Source organism: Eumetopias jubatus, unplaced genomic scaffold, assembly GCF_037043125.1.
Source record: "Eumetopias jubatus isolate StellerSeaLion01/CBP00866 unplaced genomic scaffold, mEumJub1_p1.0 scaffold_1, whole genome shotgun sequence".
NCBI classification, from domain to species: domain Eukaryota; kingdom Metazoa; phylum Chordata; class Mammalia; order Carnivora; family Otariidae; genus Eumetopias; species Eumetopias jubatus.
The window spans coordinates 120,013,831-120,035,064 of NW_028274807.1; the positions used below are offsets into that span (position 1 = coordinate 120,013,831).

Sequence of the window (21,234 nt, forward strand, 5' to 3'; positions counted from 1 at the left end):
GCTCCGTGCTTATCATGCCCTGGATTCAGGGAGCATGAGCAGCCTCTGCCGAGTGCTTGAGCTCCTGGCCTGGCCGTGGAGAAAGGAAAGGGGGGACCCTGGTTCTAATGCAGCCCTTGTCACTGGCCTGAGCTATATTTAAATTTGATAAATTTTATGAATGTCATACTCGCATTATTCACATTTACCCATCCTTAAATTCTCCTTGAATAACAAAATTCTTCGATGATAGTCCATTCTTTTGGGGATAAAGTACCAACTCAATAACATGATGTGAAAAGCCTCTTGGGGTTTAATTGACTCTGCTCCTCTAAACGTGGTCCTAATACCTGCCAAAGCGATCTCCTTCTGCCCCATCCCTATGGTCTACCACACTTCTCCTGAAGCCAGCCGTCCTACTCACCTCTGCCATCTTGGCTGCCTTGGCTCCACATCACTGAGCCCTCGGTGCTCTGTTCAGACAATGTCCCCTCTCAGGGGCTTTTTCAGGCTCTTATTCCCAAGTTCATGTCAGGTGTCTCTAGAACGGGCTCCCACAGACTCCCCACACCTGGCCCCCTGCCTTCTGCCCCAGCACATAATGATGTAAACTGTTTCTGTGTTTGCCCCGTGATCGTGGACACCTATAGAGAGCAGGGGCTTCTGTTTCAGCAGCTGATCCCGGTACCGAGCAACAGAGCCTGGCATGTAGTTTGTGTTCAGCCTAAACTGCTGACTAAAGAACTAGATGAAGCCCCATTAGGCATTAGAACATTTATTATGCTTCTGGGAGCTCCAAGGTGGGTCAGTAGACTGGCTTGAGTCCTTTCTGGCCCAGGCCAGAAAGTTCTGCAATAATTACAGAGTCACTACTGGGCAAATACAGTAAAATCTTTGGAATTAAATATCAAGATAAAAGCCAAACAGCCTTTGAGATCCAAATGGTAAAATTTTAGAATTTTAAAATTCTGCATAAAATGAATCAAAAGATCAATTAATCACCAGGAGGTTTTAAAAGGTCTCTGGATTTTTCTCTTCTCTTTCCCTCTCTCCCTCCCTCATGTTATCTCTCCCTTGTTTTGATCTTGACATCCATTTGCTGTTATGCAAACATTTACTGGGCACCAACTGTGTGCTCAGAGCTATAATATGCACTGAGGAGCTGGAGAGAGTAAGACACAATACTACCTCCCAGGAGCTCAGCGCAAAGTGAGCAGAAAGGCGGGATAAATGGCTTACTAGGGTAAAGTAAGCATCGTGATGGAATTCTGTATGGAGTCTGGGGAGCACTGGGGAGAGGTAAGCCACTCAGGGCGGGTGACCCAAGGTGGCTTCCTGGGGGAGAAGATGCTATCAAGTATGTATATTCTGAACACCAAGTGATTTACATCCAAGAAACTTCTGGAAGGTTCTGTCTACACAGCTGAATAAGGGAGAGAGAGGTCTGTGGCTGGGTCTATATGTACCACTGGATTGCTAATATGAGTGTGGTTGAGGTTTCCTATACCTCATCCACTGTGCCTCCTTTCCAAGGGGCTAGGGTTTCTGATCACCAGTAAGTAGCCCTTAAGTTTTTTTAATGTTAATTTTTTTTAGTAAAGAATGCTATGGACTGAATTGTGTCCCTCCCCCCAAATTCATACATTGCAGCACTACCCCCCAGTGTGACTGTATTTAGAGAAGGGCCTTTAGGAGGTGGCCAAGGTTAAAGGAGGTCATAAGGGTGGAATCCTAATCCCATAGGGCCTTATAAGAAGAGGAACAGGTATTCCAGTGTCCGAGCTCGCTCGCTCTCTCCCTCTCTCCCTCTCTCTCTCTGTCTGCCATGTGAGACGAAGACTGTCTACAGGCCCGAAAGAGGGCCCTCCCTGGGGAGGTGAAGCAGCTTGGCACCTTGATCTTGGACTTCCCAGGCCAGAACTGTGGGAAATCCATGTCTGTTGTCTAAGCTCCCCCCTCCCCCCGCCCCCAGCTGTGATACTTTGTTATGGCAGCCCCAGCTGAGTGAGACAAGGAAGAAGACAAGGTTTTTTTTTTTTAAATGTTTTTTTTTTTTTTAAGATTTTATTTATTTATTTGAGAGAGAGAGAGAATGAGAGATAGAGAGCACGAGAGGGAAGAGGGTCAGAGGGAGAAGCAGACTTCCCGGCAAGCAGGGAGCCCGATGTGGGACTCGATCCCGGGACTCCGGGATCATGACCTGAGCCGAAGGCAGTCGTTTCACCGACTGAGCCACCCAGGCGCCCGGAAGAAGACAAGGTTTAAGCAAAGTGAAGATCTGACAGTTTCATGGAGTTTCATCAAGACTATAAACACTTGCATCTCAATGACAATTCTGATCTCTAAATTAAAAATATTTAAAATTTAGAAGTGAAAACATTTTAAATTAGCAAGCTTACTGAAGCAGCAGCACAGCGCAATGAAATAGGGCAGGTCCAGCCATGGTTCACTGTGTGACCTTGGGCAGGTCACAGGACTGTGGTCCCCGCCTCATTTCAACCACCGGGCAGGCCCAGGGGGGCAGAGGTGAGAGAGCGCTCAGGGGCAGTGTGCCTGATACAGAGCAGACACTGATGAATGAGATCCGAGGAACCGGGAAGGTGTTCGGTGAACCTCAGCCCTTCCTTAAATGCACCACTTTGGGCCCAGACTTCAGAATTCCTCGAGTCATTCTATCTTTATCTGTAGAACCAGAATTCCTTCCTCACCTATTTTTAATTCCCAACCCTGTGACTTCATTTGCCTGTATCAGGACTTCTCAATCCCATCTTAGAAAACGCTGCAGGGTATCTGTAATCATCCTGGCCAGTATAGCAATGTTCTTATTAAACCCTCCACAATATGGAATTTATTTTAATTCATCTCAATTCATATTATGTATTTAAATATATCCCATATAAGCCATATGGCACTTTAGAAGGTAGCTGAGAGGTTGCTAGGAAATCAAACAAGCAATGTCAAGATTTCATAATTTCTACAATACCCAGAATTCCTAATTCAGAGGAACATATACTAAATCCAGATGCCATATTTGCAAAACCCCAGGCTCCAGCAGGATGGGATTTATTGGGACTAGATCAGGCAGTTGCCACTGGGCTTCCTCAAGCATCTTTCCATCAGCTTGGCATCCTTGACCTTGTCACATTGCCTGAAGTTCCAGCACTGAGAGGTTCCCTGAGGTTAATGAATCTATCTTTTAAAAAGCATATGTCTGTGCTTCTGTGTGGCTGAAAGGGGGCAGCTATCATTCTCATCTCAATGTAAATGAGTTCCTTCTGGAATGCTTCCCAGTAGCACTCTCTGAAACTAGCCATACCCGGGCCTGGGTTGATGCCCATAAGAAAGAGAGAGAAGGGGAAGGATTCTGGAACATTCAGCCCTAGACAGGTGATGCAGGCAGCACACACAGTGGGCTTTAGGGGAAGAAAGGAAGCCTGAGGTCCCCAGAAGCACTCGGGATATGGGTGGGGTGCCAGATAGTAAGACCACGGAATGAGCATCATCTCATCTGCTTCATTAAGCTGACCCGTTCCACAGTCCCCTTCCCTGTCTGCCGGCATTCTCGCCCTTGATAGTTTAAAACCATTTTTAAAAATTCATGTGTGCCCTCCCCTCTGCCCCCCAGTTCAAGTCTAAGTGAAGGCCAGTGCTAGGCTTGCTGTCCAGAACCTTCCTCAATGGCACAGCCCCCCAAGGGAGTGACCGCCTCCTCCACAATCTCAGCCCTGCATGGCCCTTGGAGACAGACGCTTCAAAGCTTTTCCCTCCAACCAGACACTTCATTTGTCATTGACAAGGATGACACAGTGGCCCTTGTGATCACAGGCAGGAGGCTCTGGAGTGAGTCACAGGTTTTGCACTTCAGGAAAGAACGCGCGCGGCTCACAGTGTGCCACGTCACTGTTTACTTCAAGGTCCTCGGGTCCCTTGTTCTCAACCTGTGTCACCAAAAGCAAGGCTGCACCGTCACCCGAAGGAGATAAGAGAACATCACAAAGGAGGTACGGCGCTTAGGGTATAAACATGTGCTAACAGAGATCACAGACTGGGCCTGGGAACCAAGAGGACCAGCAGCCCAGGAGCCCAACGGGGAGCAAATGGACCAGATACGCGTGCGCAGGTCCAGCACCTGCTGGGGGGTCCCAGCGGGGAAGTGTGGCCCTCCCCCCTCCAGCGAGGCTTACGGCAGCAGTTTTTCTCTTGACTTGAAGATGCTGTGTGTCTCCCCGAGCTGATTTTCCCAAACTCAGCAAGCGAGCACAACTTTGAGGTGCCTCCTCACTGCTACTATCACTGAAGCACACCTACCACCCCCGCAAAGGGGGTGCTGGGGTGAGGGGTGAGGGGTGAGCTGAGTGCCATACCTGGTCCAGCTTCCAGTGGAACTCAGCAGGGCGGAAGGTGTCGGCCTGGTCGAAGTCCTTGCGCAAGAGAAAGACGAGGCGGCAGTTGTGCACGTACAAGGCGTAGTGATGCCGGTTCATTTCTGCAAAGCACAGAGAGGAGTTGAGTGCTTAAGGAATCCCTGCATCCGTCGCTGCCAGAGGGATCTTCCCGCTACATCACTGAGCACACCCTCAAAGGGGGAAGGAATGGGCATTCCAGTTTCCCCTTTTACAATCAGATCTAATGAATGTTCTAGAACACACGCGGTGAACTCACTGAAACGGAAGACGAAGAGTCAAGAAAGCGAAACTTCTGCAGAGAAGCCATTTGGACTTGAGATACCAACCTAACGTATACTCAGATACTGCATGAGGCCCAGGATAAAGCTTATGTAGGTTAACGAGTTTCGCTTGTTTGTTTGTTTTTGTACAAATACTTCTGGGAAGGCTATGGGGGCTCTCCGACAATCACGTCAGCTACCCCGGGCTTCTTTAACACAACTGGTTTCTCCTAGAGTGCTGGGCTTATGTTTCATTTCTTCAGGCTTGACAATGGTGACCACAGAACATGTCTCCTTCTCTACCTTATTGTGTGCAGTTAGGGGAAGCGGCTTCATATGTAGCTGCTGGGAGGAGGGGACACATTGATTTTTCAGCATTAGTCATAGTTCCGTGTCTTTCCAAAGCAATGAATAAATACCCCTCTCCCCATATGCAATGGATGGGATGTTTTCCTCCTCTGATATAAAGACTTCCTTTTCTGCTTAGGAAATCTCGCATCATGGATCCCAGTCATGACGTCCGGCAGCCACAAGAAAATAGCCACTGGGAGGGGAGGAGCTGTTGTTTGACCAATACTCAGAGAACTCAACATCATATACTACATAGTAGCATACACCGAAATCTACTATGAGGCGCATGCTCCATAAATGACAGATGGATGGGTGGGTGACCTGTTGTGGTAGAAAGAACGTGGGCCCTAGAGTCAGACAGACTTTGGGTGGAGTTGTACCTTTGGATGATTCTGGGAGAATTTTTTTAGCCTTGTGTCATGACAGGGATGCTAGATTGTCCTAATGAATCATGGGACTAGGGTAATGAGATGGATTCTTGTACATCCTGTATAAACCTTGAGGTTTGCGTGTGAGGAATCAATACCAATCCCACTCCTAGGCCTTGCCTAGGTTGGTTTCCCTGCCACGGTGACTGGTTCGGGACCCAGGCCCAAGTCAGGCCACGTAGGCCCTTCTCCCAGCCAGTGCTTCTGTCAGGGAAGTGACTCGGTTCAAGCTAGTGATGTGGGAGCTTTTCTGAGTGGTTCCAAAAAAGAACTCTCTTTTATCAGAAAGCAAGCAGGAAGACACTCTCTCTCTCTCGAAGTTGTAGGATGTAACTGGGAGGCATGGGGCAGCTGCAGCCCTGTTTGCTAACATGAAATCAATACATATATGGAGGCAGATCTGAGAAATTGCAGAGAAAAGGGCCAAGCCCTTGATCACACTTTGCCTGAAGCTGTCATAGCTCTGACTGACATTTTCAGTTACAAGAACTCTACATTTCCTTTATTATTTTGATTTCTTTGATCATCTGATATCAGTTTGATCTGTATTTCCTATTTCTTATAACTGAAAGCATCTTAACTGATACAACGCGGAAGTTTGTACAAAGCAGTTGCCAGTGTGGCAGGGTTGGCCTAGGCTAACGTCTGGGTGGCCACTCGGCCTTTGGACTGATAAAATGCCCCGGCCTGATTATGGGGATTTTACTCAATATTTCTTATTCCCCTCACAGTTGTTCAGCTGATTTCCATTATCTATTGTCTACTGTCAGAAAAACATAGAAAGAAGGACTTTTCCCCCTTTATTTTTATTTGGAGTCAGGAGTAGTTGTGGGTGAGGAAGTGGAATGAGAAGAATGAATGGAGGTCTGGAGCATCTTCCAGCCTAGGAAATTTCTCCCTCCCTCTCCCTCTGTTTGTCTGGATTCCTGGAGTCACCGTCCACACTGAGGTCACTGGGTTCTTTAGTGGGCTAGAGACATGGTACACTCAGAAATCCGCTTCATTTCTTTTCATGACCTTTGGTGTTCTTTGTGGCAGCTAAATATTTAACAAAAAGAAGCCAGTTAAATGAAATAATAAAGCCCCATGACAGAATTTTGAATTGTTATGTAATTCATATCTTTAAAGACTATTTTATCATGAAGAGAAATGATCTGTAGATGTTACGTAAAAGAAACAGGGAACATACTGGTATCACATGTATTATAAAAATAGTGAAAATTGTAAGGACATTCCACATATACATATACATAGAAATAAGATTTTATTTGGTAATGAAATATGCCAAATGTAATCAGGAAATATCTTTAGGTATTAGGGTTTTAGGGGATTTGTGTAGTCTCCTTTATATTTTTCTGTGTTTTTCAGGTTTTCTGATATAAACATGTCTTGAGAAAATGTTTCTGATATATAAAAGCCTAATAAAGCTCTAGTTTTTTTTTTTTTTTAAAGATTTTATTTATTTATTTGAGAGAGAGAGAATGAGAGAGAGAGAAAGCACATGAGGGGGGGAAGGATCAGAGGGAGAAGCAGACTCCCTGCTGAGCAGGGAGCCCGATGCGGGACTTGATCCAGGGACTCCAGGATCATGACCTGAGCCGAAGGCAGTCGCTTAACCAACTGAGCCACCCAGGCGCCCTAAAGCTCTAGTTTATTCCTGATAGTTTTTAAATTTAGGGCAAGCAGGTACTTATAGATTTTTTTTTTTTTAAGTCAAAGTAGTTAGAGGAAGCTTCCTTATCTTCTTCGTGCCAGTGCTGAGCTTCCTGTAAAGTGTTGCTCTGAGCTGAGGCCAAGGCGGAGGAGTGCCAGGTCATGCTGACTCCAGGTGCCGACATGCCCGTGGGGTAGACTGCTCTGATGACAACGAGGCATCATCATTTAAGGCAGCATGTTCAGCCACGTCTGCACCAAAGAATCCTCTAGAAACTGACTTCCTGTGCTGGGGTGGGGCCCTGGCATCTTTGCATTTTTATGAAGGTGCCAGGTTTTTCTGCTGTATAGCAAGGTTGAGCACCACTGGTCCCAGAGCACAGGCCTGGAACTCAGGCCCAAGGACCAGGTCCCGTCCTGTTACTCTGGGTAATCGGCTGCGTTCCCTTGGGCCAGTCTTTCAACCTTTCATAGTTAAACTTCCTCCTCTGTAAGCAAGAACATTGATATCTGTGTGACCTGCCTGCCAGGGTATTTGATACATTTCAGAAAGGACTCTGTGTGTGGCGGCAAACCCCAGCCCGCACCGCTTTGCCTTGGTATATATGGTCCTAAGCTGTTGTCTCATTGATGCTGGCTTCTGGATCGTGAGGGGAGCGCCCTGCCAGGCACCGCAAGGACCAAGCTGCAGGGTGATTCCTGGGATCGTGCGCTGAGCTCTGAACCCTGTCCCAAACCTCAGTGTGATCTCATGAACGTCTGTGAGGTCCTTCCTGCATGAAGGTCCCAGAAAAACGCATCCTTGGCATAACCGATCCGACACAGACTTACTTTATGACTAATGACAGCCAGGCAACTCTGTCTCAGTTTCTACATCTAGAAATATGCTAACGCGTACTGTAAGGTGTGATTAAAACAGCAAATGTGGGGTCCTGGGAGTAGCATAATGTGGAATAAAACCAGAAGTTTTATTGATAGTAACACCATCAAGTAATTAAATTGAGCACTGATTTTATATCTGATGCTGAGTGATTTCATACATTATTTCATGTGTATTTCCCCCACTTTACATACGAGGGATCTGAAGCTCAGAGAGATTAGCAACTCCCCAAAGGCCACACCTTGGAGTGGCAAGGCTGGGAAACGAACCTTGGTGTCCAGCGGCAGAGGCTGAGCGGTCCGCCACTCTATCCTGCCTTCTCATTGCGGCTTCTGCGGGGGCTATTATTTATTTTGGGTATTTTAACAAAAGCAGTGCTTGAAATAGGAAATTGTGGAATTATACTTTAAGATAGAGTTGTAAAATTTGCATAGGATATCCGAATATTTGTGTGTATGTGTGTGTGCGTGTGTGCGTGCATGTGTGTGTGTGCGCGCGCGTGTGGGATATGGTGACCAGTGCACAGGATTGGAGTTAGCTGGATCTGAGCTTACATTTCGGTTCTGATCCTTACTGGCTAAGCAACTTGGGATGGTTATTAACCTCCCAGGGATGTTTCCTTATCCTTAAAATGGGAAACACAATAATGCTTTCCTAAAATTGTTTGTAGAGATCTGAGAAACTGTCTAGAACAGTAATATCTAACACAGACTGTACTTCTTATGTGTCAGGCACTGTTCTAAAGCACTACACATACAGTAAGTCCTTCAATCCTATTAAAAACCCTGTGAGGTTGATAATACTAGAATGCCCATTTTATAGAGGGGGAAAGTGAGGCACAGAGAAAGAGGTAAAACAACCTGTCCAACGTCACATCACCAGTAAGTGGTAGAGTGCTTTTAACCACCAAGCAGTGAACTACCTTGCACAGGCTTAGCATGGGGGGAATGCCTAACAAAAGTTAGCTACCGTGATTATGTTTGGCAGTGACTTGGAAAATTACCATGACCCTTTCATTGAAAATAAACTTTTGGAAGTCTTACTTAACATATAATAGAGCAAAGGTGTTGCTGCTTTGAAGGAAGAGTGAAGTCTCCCCAGCCCCCAACTCCCACCTCGTATGCAGCAGCCTTAAGTTACTTCTGGGGAGGCTGGGGTTCCAAAGAACCTGGTTTGAAAAGCACTAGTCCCAGCTTTTGCATTTTTGTGTCTGTGCCTCTACTTTCCCCCCTTTCCTGGTCCTGCTCTACCTCCAGCCCAGAAAATCAGCAGCCAGGAAACCGGAGACGAGAATAGTTTCCCAGGACGCCATCATGCTCTGGCTTTCCTCCCGCATCGTCGGTGGCTGTGTCCCTGCCTAACCAGCCGGGATATAACGGGCAGACTCACCAGTCTTATCTGAGTTGCAGAGGATGGTTTCCTTCTCGGCTCTCACACCAGGGCTGGGGCCGTGTTTCATCCACATGGTGATGGTGAACTGGTCTGTCAGGTTCTTGGGCACAATCTCATCAGGGATCTTGGCCCCTTGTCTGCCATCAAACTGGAAGATCATCTCGCTGCTATCCACCAGGAGCCCTGCTGTCCAGTTGGTGGCAGCGCTGGGGGACGGCAAGAGGTCGATGATACCAGAGGAGGCTCCTACGGGGCATGGGGGCCAGAAAGAACAAAGGGTTATTCCTCATGGAGTTGGGTGTCCTTGCCTTCTATTTTCTGCTCCTGGGTCAGGATGAACTACTCAGTGTAGTTGCTTAGAGAGCTGAGCCAACCTTCAGTGAGGTGACTCAGGAAAAGAAGGGCCAAATGCCATCCCTCCCCCTGAGTTCCTTATGGTCTGCAGAGGTGAAGGCATCAGTAACTTACAGACAAAAATGTTGCATGTGACAAGATAAGGTGCAATGAACTACTATACAAGGAAAAGGTGCTGGAAGAATTTCGGGAAACGAGAATGGGGGGGGATCTTTTTTAAGCAGGGAAGGTTCCTGGAGAAGGCCAGAGTTTGATGTGGATCAGTGAATTCATTCATGCATTCATCCATCCATTAACCTATGAGCCATTTATTGAGCGCTGACCATGTGCCAAGACCCCTGTTAGGCACTGGTGATGTAAACGTGAATCAGCATAATCCCTGACCTGGGGTAGCTCAGAGCCAACAAGTGCACAGACAGCAATGACGCAGTGTGATTGGGGCTGTGACTGGGGAAAGTTCTAGGTCCTGATGCCATGGGAAGGAGTGTGAGCCACTTTGTACTCACCACACTTTTTTTTTTTTTTTTACAAGCATTATGTTTAGGCCAGATGGTACAGAGGTCAAGAAAACATGGGTTCAGAAGTCCTCAAACTTGAATTTGATGCCTTGCAACACAACTTGCTAGCCTTGTGACTGTGAGCACGTCCCTTAGCCTTTCTGCCTCTCCAGCTCCTGCCATGGTATCTCCCTTCCCAGTGGGTTGTGAGGACTGAATGAGAGCCTGCATAAGAGCCTAAGCAGCATGCCGGCCATGTGGCAAATACTCACTCCATGTTACCTGTGACTTTATCCTTATGATGATTATTATTTTTGCTACCACTATGATTCCAGGCTAAGACACGAGCACTAAACCTGAAGCAGGGGGAGTGTCACAGGTAGATTTGTATCTTAGGAAGGTCACACCAGCAGCTTTGTGGAGGGCAGAGCTCAGGTGGGCAGGAGAGGCGAGCCTTGCAGAGAAGACTGGATGCCTCAGCTGGGGGGACCCACTGACTTCCCGCTGAAGATCTCTGCTGCCAGCAGAGGAGAAGGACTTGGCTCTTTAGGGGAGGATGAGGGCCAGGGCTTGCTGATATTGTCAGGGAATAAGAGTCAGGGAGTCTAAGGTGTTCCTGGTGCGGGGAGTCAGTGCTTTCCCGGGACCGTACTGGCCAGGCAGTCACAGAGGCTGATGGGTTTAATGGACAGTAGTTGTGTGCGTTACCTGATCTTTGTCAAAGATCACTGGACTTCTCAATTCTGTATATCAGAGTCTCATCTCACCTAAGGTTTGGGTTCCAAAGTCAGCTACCACAAACATCCACAGTTAAAATGACCCTTGAGAATCCTTCGGGAAGGTGCCATATTGGAAATGAATATACCTCTCTGAAAACACTTAACCAGCCAGTTTTCCCTCTAGTCTTGGAGCAGATCATCAAGTCTAGGGTTCAGCACCCATCGGTTTGCAATAGAAATTTATGCTATGTGAGAAACAGGTATCCTTAGAGCCCGTTGCTGTGTTTAGCTGTGAGAGGCTCGCCCTGGGAGAGGCCTCCAGGAACTGTGGCGTCTGAGAGGGCGGGAGATTCCGATCTGCCAATTCATGATCGCCCTGCAGCTGATGCTTATCAAGGGGGATGTGGGGATGGTGCTGGCTGCATCATTTACATGTGTATTTCCTAGGGTTTGGGAGTTGGTGCCAGGCCTGACACACAGCAGGCACTCCATTAACATTTATAACTGCCCTTTCTCCCACCCGGCGCCTCCATGAGGTACTTCTAGCCATCTACCCAATGCTCAGGTGTGCCTGCCCAGGCAGCCTCATGTCCGGGCCCCACCCCTCTCCTCAGTATTTACTTGTTCTCATCCCATGGCCCTGCAGCCTTGTCTGGTATCCATTTTATTTATCTCATAAGTTGATTCACATGAATGTTTTAATGACTAACAAAGCCTTAGGGGGCAATCACCCTCCAAAGGTGTCTGAAAGACATAAGTGTATCTAGGCGGTAGCAGGTAGAGATGTGGGGCTGGTTTAGGAGTGGAAGATATGTGGTCTTTTGGAGCAAATTCATTGTCTTAGAACCCCCAGAATAATGCAAAATGGCAACTGCTTCTTTGACCCGTAGGTAAGTTGGCTCTGATGCCAGGCTCTGTCTCCAGTTCGTAGACAGCCGGGTAACTGGCACACTCAGAGTGTCAGTTCCTGAAGTTTCAGGGGGCCAGACGAGTGCAGGCTGAGTACTCAGGGCTCCTGACTTCCGGCTTAGGCCAGGGAAGCCAATGCGGTCTAGCAGAGCCGGAGCAAAGGTGCGCGCCAGCTTTGCCACCAATACCATTGCTAGTATTTTCCTAACAACAGGTTTTGGGGCACTGAGCACCAGACCTGAATTAAGTACTACAGTGTTTTTTCTCCGTTACTCCTCCATGTGGTAAATACTATTGTGATTCCAGTCTACAAGTAAGAACCTAGGCTCAGTGAGCCCAGGATTACAACCAGCTAGTGAGCGGGCCCATCTGTAGGGCTTTCCGGCTCCAAAGCCTAATGCCTCCCACGGCACCACCTCAGTGAAGCTGGAGGGAAATCTTGTAACCTCCTCCCCTTTTTACAATTGGAAAACAAAGCCCAGAGAAGGGAAACGACTTGACCAAGGTCACACAGCCCCTGCGCTAGCTAGAGGCAGGCCCAGCTCTCAGATTCCCAGCTAATGTTCATTCTACCATACAATATGGTGTCTTGCCAAGCACACAGCACAGTCCCCTGGGATCCCACCTCCCCACACAGGTGGCTGTCTGCAGAGAGGCACATTGAAGACAGCATGTGCCCTGGTAAGGCCACTGATGCAGACTTCCTTGATTCCGTGGTGAAAGGAGTGGCAGGCCACCCCGCCTAACCCACAGATGTTGCCTACCAGGAAGCATCAAGCTGTAAGGAACCAGATGGTGCAGACTTCCCCAGCTTAGCAGCTTGTATTTCATTTCTCCGTGCACTTAAACAAACTGAGAGAGATTTACTTTCTCCCAAAGTTCCTCTCTCTCCTCTCCTCAAGGGATCTCATGGAAAGCTGTGGGTAAACAGGACCCATCACTTGCAAAGATGGCACAGCATCATCTGCACACAGGGTGGATTTAAGAAGCTCCTTGGGAATCTCTGCGAAGGTCTCTGGGACCCATCAGGCTGCTTAGAGTCCACGCTGGTCTGGTGCATAGCAGTTGTAGCTTGAGTGGGGGGAGCTTGAAACCAGAGTTGAGGTGTGATTCAAGGTCCCCGAGCCCTAGCGTGGGGAGGCCTCTCTGAGTCAGCAAGTAGATAAAGATGGAGTGAATGAGGCAGATTTCAGGATACATTGTAGTGTGAACGCATCGATGGAGCCTGAGGGCACTGAACTTAACTGCAGGGTTTGCATTCAGCTCTGGATGACTTCGGTCAGGGCAGAGTGTCCTTAGCACTTCGAGGTGAGCCTGTGGCAATAGTGATTGACATGGAGCCTCAGGTCATGCCTCCTTATGGTCTACCACAGGGCAAGAATGAGTGGGAGGGTCTCAGGGGAGAGGAACCATTGTAACCAAAGACACAGGCCTCATTCTGTGGAGTACTCTCACAATTGCAATGTCAACTCCTTGTTATCTCCATAAATATTTATGTAATGTCTAGGTTATGTCAGGCACTGTGGGGAGAAGGCGGCAATGAACCAAACAGAAGTTGGCCCTACCTTTAGGGACCCAGTAGAAAATCTTTAACCTTTGGTGGGTGGATGATGTCAGTGGCAGAGTGTCAGGGGAGGACAGGGAGGCCCTCTTGACAAACGCTGCACTAGGACTGCATGGTGGCGGAGTGCATTCTGTTCTCCGCATGTTTCTCTGACCCACTGATGTCACTTAGCCATGTGACGTGCTCTGATCAATAAAATGTGAGTGCAAATGACATGTCATTTCAGGGCAGAAGCTTTAACCGACTGAGCCCCCCAGGCGCCCCCCAGGGCAGAAGCTTTAAGAGCCAGTTTGTGGTTCTCCACGTGTCTTTTCCGTGTACATGAGATACACAGTGCTCTACGTAAAGGCTGTTTGTTAGGCATCCGAACTGGCAGAAAAGAAGTCAAACTCTCACTCTTTGCAGATGATATGCTACTTTATGTGGAAAACCCAGAAGACTCCACCCCAAAACTGCTAGAACTCATACAGGAATTCAGTAAAGTGGCAGGATATAAAATCAATCCACAGAAATCAGTGGCATTCCTATACACCAACGACAAGACAGAAGAAAGAGAAATTAAGGAGTCGTTCCCATTTACAATTGCACCCAAAACCATAAGATACCTAGGAATAAATCTAACCAAAGAAGCAAAGAATCTGTACTCAGAAAACTATAGAATACTCATGAAGGAAATTGAGGAAGACACAAAGAAATGGAAAAACGTTCCATGCTCATGGACTGGAAGAACAAATATTGTGAAGATGTCAATGCTCCCTAGAGCAATCTACACATTCAATGCAATCTCCATCAAAATACCATCCACTTTTTTCAAAGAAATGGAACAAATAATCCTAAAATTTGTATGGAACCAGAAGAGACCCCGAATAGCCAGAGGAATATTGAAAAAGAAAAGCAAAGCTGGCGGCATCATAATTCCAGACTTCCAGCTCTATTACAAAGCTGTCATCATCAAGACAGCTTTGGTACTGGCACAGAAACAGACACATAGATCAATGGAACAGAATAGAGAGCCCAGAAATGGACCCTCAACTCTATGGTCAACTCATCTTCGACAAAGCAGGAAAGAATGTCCAATGGAAAAAAGTCTCTTCAACAAATGGTATTGGGAAAATTGGACAGCCACACGCAGAAGAATGAAACTGGACCATTTCCTTACACCACACACAAAAATAGACTCAAAATGGATGGAAGACCTAAATGTGAGACAGGAATCCATCAAAATCCTAGAGTAGAACACAGGCAGCAGCCTCTTCGACCTCAGCCGCAGCAACTTCTTCCTAGAAACATCGCCAAAGGCAAAAGAAGCAAGGGCAAAAATGAACTATTGGGACTTCATCAAGATAAAAAGCCCTGTGCTTAAGCCTTATGATTAAGGATTTAATCTGAGTTCTGATAGGTTTGCGCCAATTTTCCTTAAAGCAATAGGCCCCCTTCTGGTCTCCAAGAGTCTAGGGGACCCACACTCAAGCCTGGAAGTTCCAGCCTTGTAGAGGCATCTTGGAGAAGCTGCTGATAACTTCCAGGACTTGAGTGATTCTAGGGGTACAAATACCTCTGCTTGTGATTCGGAATGAGGATGAGCTCTGTCAAGCTTCATGATGTAGTAGAAAACCACGATCTTAACTTTTTTTTTAAACATGTCTTCCCCAGAAGACTGCATTGTCAAGCGGTCTTACTAACCTCAAGAATTGCAGCACTTGGACACTCAACAAATATTTGTTGAATTAATAAATACATGAATGACCGAATGAATGAATGAACAAATCATCTATGGAAATCTCCAGGGCTCACAAGTGCATATATCCTGAGCACAACTTAATGTCTGGTGATCTGGAATGCTCTGACGGATCAGCTGCTTGATTTAATAGCATGCTCTCATTCTGTGGCCTTTCCTTCAACAGGACGTGCCCTCATAGATCCTGACCCCACACACAAAAGAGCTGCCCCGGGCAGCGTGTGTGGAGCAGCGAGCCAGCTGCCAGGAGCCCTGTGATCCCGAGGAGGAACAGCCCCTGGCCTCCACGATAGGAAAGGCATGTGCATCACGGACTGCTTTTCTATTTACCGTCATATGTGGTGACTTAGGGGCATCGAAGTGGGCCCTTCCTGGGGCTGTCAGTAATGTCAAATTTAATTTGGCCAAGAGGTCTTCCTCAGGGCCTCATGGGGCATTTCACACTCAAGGCAATTCTGTGACACTTCACTTCTGGAAGGGCTGGGCCTGAGACGCCAGAGCCCTTCATCTTGAATCTCTGAATTCAGAGGAAGTGATCGGCAGTTTGCCCAACTTCTCCAAGAAACCTGGCTTTAGGTAGAGTGAGGCTAGTGGCAGGCCATCTGAGGCTGTGTTCTACAAGCTCAAGGGGACCTGGGTTCAGGGTCCTGCATTGTTTTTGTTTCAAGGCAGAATGCAGGCATCTCAGTGTGGGCCCAGAGAGGCTATTTCAAAAGCGGCTGCACCTGTCACGTCCTTCCTGACTACGGGCTTGGAACTAGCTCTTCTCTGCTCCTAATGGAACCGGCGTTGCAAGAAGAGGAAGCAGGTGGGCAGTGACCAGACACGCAAAATGCCGCTCCACAGAGACACCCCTGCCTGGGTCACTGCATAGCTATGGTATCACAGAAGAGATACCGGAACTCAAAGGCATGCAGGAAGCACCCGCAGGATAGCCTCCCTGGTGTACAAAGGCCAGGAGAATACTGCTGAAGGGAAAGGTTTGGAATAGCAAAGCAGGGAGAGATTCTGGTGGAAGAAATCATGAGCAAAGATTTAGGGATGAGAGCCAGCCAGGCACAGGGACAAAGGAGGTGTCCCGGCCCAGAAGAGGCGGAGCATCAGGAAGAAACTGGCTACAACAATGGATCGGCAGGGTGGAGGCAGGTCCTCAGAACGCGTCCAGAGTCAGGCAGGCGTTGGACCCCCACACCCGGATGTCCCCGGGCACCAGTGCTTGTAGTCCCTAAGTGTGCCCGTGCCTGGATTCCTACTTCTGGTCGGTGGCATCCTTGTCCAGTTAGATGCTTACACTTGAGTCATCTTAGATTCCTTCCTTCTCACTCCTGACAGCTAATCCATCATTGATTAGCTTGCTGATTTTGCCTCCTAAAGCCGTCTTAAATGCATTCCTACTGCCACTCTCCTGGTTCAGAACTCATTATCTCTTGCTTAGACCATGGCAATAACATCCTAATTGGTCTCGCTGTTTCCATCCAAAGTCAATGAAGATTTGGAAGATGAAAAATGCCTGGCTGTTGATGCTGAAAGTGTCATGGCCATTCCCTAGTTGGGAAAGCCTGCAAGCAATTTGTTTACCATCCACTGAAAACACATGGAAGCTTGTCCTGAACCTAAGCCGCCCCACAGGAGGAGGAATTATAACCCAGACTCTGTTTTGGAAGCCATCCAGCCTGCATCTCCCTCGAAGGGGGAGCACGGGGCCTGATGGGCTGCCTCCTTCTGAAGCCCACTCCAGCACCGGACGCACATCTGGGTTCCATTCATTTGCTTCTGCCCTTTTTTTCCTGAGCTCTCTCCCTCCATGGAATTCAAGATTCAGACTCCTGACACGGAGGCAGGAGTGGCCCTGCCCGTCAGCTTACTCGTACAGAGTCCCCACAGTGCGGTGGGCACTCCTACCAGGAATGTCACCAGAAAGACACAGAGACCCCCCCCCCCCCCCGTAAAGGGTGTCTCCTGGAACCAGGTAAGCTCACCTCTTGGGGGAAAGCTGCTTTCCTCACTGAATTACCTGCCTTCCTGCAAGGTGACGCCGGCAGCCCAGAAGGAATGAGCGGTGTTAACAACCAGATGCAATTTTGCTCTAAAGTTTCTTCCCTCAGAAAAAATCCTTCTCCCTCTCCCTATCTCCTCATCTCTCCCCAGCAACATTCAAAAGCAAATCACAAGTGTGTGCCCTTGGGCCCATCTGATCTTTAACAACCTGATTCCATCATCTCCTTCTCACCCGGAGGAGTTTAGGAAATGACTGTAACCCACGGTGGTGTGGGGTCGAGTTGACTTATAATCCAGGTGCACGGGGAGCGAAATGGCATGTTCATTCACAGTAAGATGTCGTCGGAGATGGCTTCTTGCACACGAATGAAGGAGAGCGCCAGAGGCCCCCGACATCCATTTTTGCGGGGGCTGTCTGGAGTCCTGAAGTTGTAGTGTTCTCCCCAACCTACTGCATTGCTTTGGAGAAGCCTGTGTCCCCACAGGCCTTCCTGACAGCCTGGTGACATGACAAATGGGACATGGCCCAAGTAGGGTCCACTTCACATTTACTTCTAAAATTTTCACCTGATTCCTTGGGCAAGAGCAGCGTGTGTGTGTGTGTGTGTGCGCGTGTGCGCACACACGCATGCACAGCAATGGTGAGGGAGGAAAACTGCCCCAGCCATAGTCGTGGAGGGCCCACCAGGAGTGGATGGTGCTCAGGAAATGCACTGTGTTCAAGAGGCTCCTTTTCCTCTTGTGGAGATGGAGTTACCCCCCAATACAGGACTAGTCAAAGAGTAAGCTCTTTCCGAAGCTCCCCACAGCATAGCTGGGGACCCAGATGTGAGTTCCTGAATACTCTTGGAGAGAATGAGAAAGCAATGAAACGTATATGGTCCACCTTACCCCAAGGCCCATCGACACCTCAACGGTTTGGCTTGCCATGCACAGGGGACCATTCCCAGTATGTGGAGCACTCTGCAGGCTGACTTGAGAGACTGACATTCTACCTGCCACGGCCTGGCCTGCCTTCACAGCTGCTGAGCTCAACTGCCTGAATTCAGGTAGAAGTGACTTCAACTCCGCCACCTTCTAACTAGGGTCTTGAACCAGCCATTTTTTTTTTCTCTCTGGGCCTCAAATTTTCCGTCTTTAAAATGGGATGAATAACAGCCTCCTGACAATGAAGATGAGAGAGTTAAACAAACTGATACATGTGAAGAGTATGGCAGGTACACCCAGTCGGTGCTTTGTGAAGCTCTTTCCTTGTGTAGCACCTCTCTGGGCCTTGTTTCCTAGCTCTGACTCTTTAACTGTAATAAGACCAGACGAAATCCAGGTCTCCTACTCCTCTGCCATCTTGCTCTGCCCAGCAAAAAAAAAAAAGCTCTTTAACCGTAATAAGTAAACTCAGTATTCATCCAGGAGTTACAGATGCCGATGCGGTTGGGAGGGACTCATTCTTTCCTAACATAAGATACGCTTTATATGGATCATTTAAAAGCAATTAATTAAAAACAATCCCAACAGGGAGAAACCTACCACATAATTTCTGAAGAGATCTCTCAGAGTAGGTCTCCCGGTCACAGCCCTTTCCGATGTAATTGGTCTGCAGCTCCGTGGTGATCTGGATGGAGGACACGGCCCCGTCGCACGTCTCCAGGTGGATGCTGGGGAAAAGCGGCACGCTCCCTGAGCCAGGCTGATACTCAATCCTCTTGGTCCAGTCTGAATCAACAAGGAAAAGGTGAAAGTCAATCAGGGATTGGCCAGTTCCGCCATAACACTTGTTCTGAAAATGTGCATGTGTTCCAACATAATTGATATATTGGGGAACGGTTTGAGGATAAGGGAAATTTCACATTTGCTTATGCAAGATTTCCTTCCTGAGAAACACTAGGGGAAGGCAGAAAACAGCATCCAACTGAGCCGAACCAGGTAGGAAGATACAAAACACGCACGTGTACACACCTCAAAATCTAGCTGCCATGCAGTCCACTGTACGTTATGAGCCACATCCACCTGCCCCCGCAGTGACAGCATGCCTTCCATTCAGAAAGCACCACCGCCAGCCCCCCATCACAGTACTGCCCCAGCTGCAGCCCTCCCCTGTCCTCTGCTACGGGCAAACACCCGGTCTCTTCAAGGTGAGGTGCCAGATTCACTGTAGGACTTCTCTATTTCTTAACCATTTAACCTGTGTAAAACCGTGCTAATTTTTTTTTCTTTCTCTCTTTCTTATGTATCACTGATGACATTCTTGAGTATTATGCTGCTCGCCCCATTACCCCCATTTTGCCCAGTGGGGTGATTTTTAGGAACGCGTACATCCTGTCGCAAAACAAGAGAGCATGGTAGTTCAGGGTTACTTGGGGTCATGAAGTGGGGCGCAGGATTCTTTCTCAAGCATTCAGGACTGTGACCCATTTAAGTAGGGCCTATGGGTTTACCACTTCTTTTTTTTAGTGGAAAAATAATTTGGAGATGATAAAGCGTTCGAGAGGAACAAAACCACAATCAAAATGGCACCATAAAAAATAGAGCAGTCAGTGAAAATAAACACCAATAGGGCGTGTACACATGGATTGACTGGAACAACCACAGCAGCAGTTGAAAAGCAGGGGAGAGTCGAGGCAACGCTCATCGTGACCGGTCACAGCGCTTGCTGACAGCACTGAGTGCACCACGCTGTGTGAGGACGCACGTCTGAGAGGTCTGTACAACCCTCAGTCGGACTCCTGGGTAGAATCAAGGAATGTGACGTATGGATACTAGCAGCTGATGAATCCCAAATGTTTGTCACATAGAACCTTGCTAGGAGGTTATCCTTTTGCTGAAGCAGAAATAAAAATCTACGAAATTGCTTGCTCTCGCCTATGAGAAACGGGGAAAGTCTGGCTTTCGTAGGTCAGTGTTCTTTGCAAGTGCTCAGTGGGCCACTGGCTGCCATCTTGAGCAATTCCAGTGCAGGGGCCAGATGCCTTTGTCCACTGAGCAGCCGTGTGCTCAGGGTTTCCATGTGCAAGGCTCTGTTCGGAGCATCGAGGATACAGCAGTGAAGGAGGTGGGAAAGTTTCCCGCCTTGCGGAGCTGGCACGGGGGTGCGGGTGGCTTGGGGGGCAGCCTGTGCTGTCCTGTCTGAGAGGGTGAGCCTCGAAAAGGAAAAGTGGTGACAGAGAGGGGCTGTTTAGATGGAGCGAGTTCCTGTCTGAGCTGAGGTCTGCATGTCAAGTATAAATGTGCGTGGGTAAGCCTCAGTGAAGCGGGTTTGAAGCAGATGCCCAGCGATCTTGGCTTGACTCTGTCTGGTCAGGGAGTTCTTGGGCAGGCTAATGAAGGTCTCCAAGCCTCAGGCACCTCATCAATAAAAGAGGGACCTTACAGCGTTGGGGTGAGGACTGAGGGCCTCCGTGTGTGCATGGCATGTGGTAGGGCCTCAATCAGTGTTGTTCTAAGAGAGGAAGGAGATGTTCAGTCCTAGGGGACAGTGTTCCCTGCACTGCAACCCTGCCATGTTCCAGATAACCATGGAATCTGGGTTTAGGTCTGAACTCTCACGTCAGCCAGCCACCCCTTTGGGGTTTTCTCAGGGCAGGCCATGAGCAGAGACTGCACCCAGTGAGGTTGGTCACCAGGAACTTACCACTGGATGATATTTGGATGGGAGGGACTTCATGTGAAAGAGAATGGACCTAATTGCATACTTCTCCTCACAGCCCCGAGGAGCTGTGTCTGGACTAGCCCATCACCTTCTGGAGGATAAGATCATGGAGCTGCTCTAAATCATGCTCCAGAGGCCCCAAGTTCAATTAAGATGAACCGCTGGAGAACAGGAGGGCTTTTTGTCAGGTGCATCTGAAGGTCACAGAGCTGTAAGAAGCAGTCCACACACAGCCAGCCTTGTGTCTTAGGTCCATTGTTTCATGCATCTCTGCACTTGATCATGCTGTTTCCTCTACACAAAGCTCCATTCCTGTCCCCTTCTGTCTTGTTAACTGCATGCAACCTTTCCGAATTTCTCGTCTGGGTAGATACGCTCGTCTGTGCTCCATGGCATCCTCAGCATTAGACACAGCACTGGACTCTAAGCTTCATGGTTACTCCGAATCCCCATCACACCC

The 21,234-nt window shown here is 48.2% G+C and overlaps 1 protein-coding gene across 1 annotated transcript in view; it reads right to left on the bottom strand.

The window, feature by feature from the left end:
- Window positions 1–21,234, bottom strand: part of CLSTN2 (calsyntenin 2) — a 383,732-nt gene that overhangs the window by 91,645 nt on the left and 270,853 nt on the right. The window contains exons 6-8 of the mRNA XM_028099076.2: window positions 18,656–18,841; window positions 9,347–9,595; window positions 4,344–4,465 (exon numbers count right to left, since the gene is read on the bottom strand). Of these exons, the coding sequence (XP_027954877.1) occupies window positions 4,344–4,465; window positions 9,347–9,595; window positions 18,656–18,841 (557 nt within the window). The remainder of the gene's footprint in view (window positions 1–4,343; window positions 4,466–9,346; window positions 9,596–18,655; window positions 18,842–21,234) is intronic.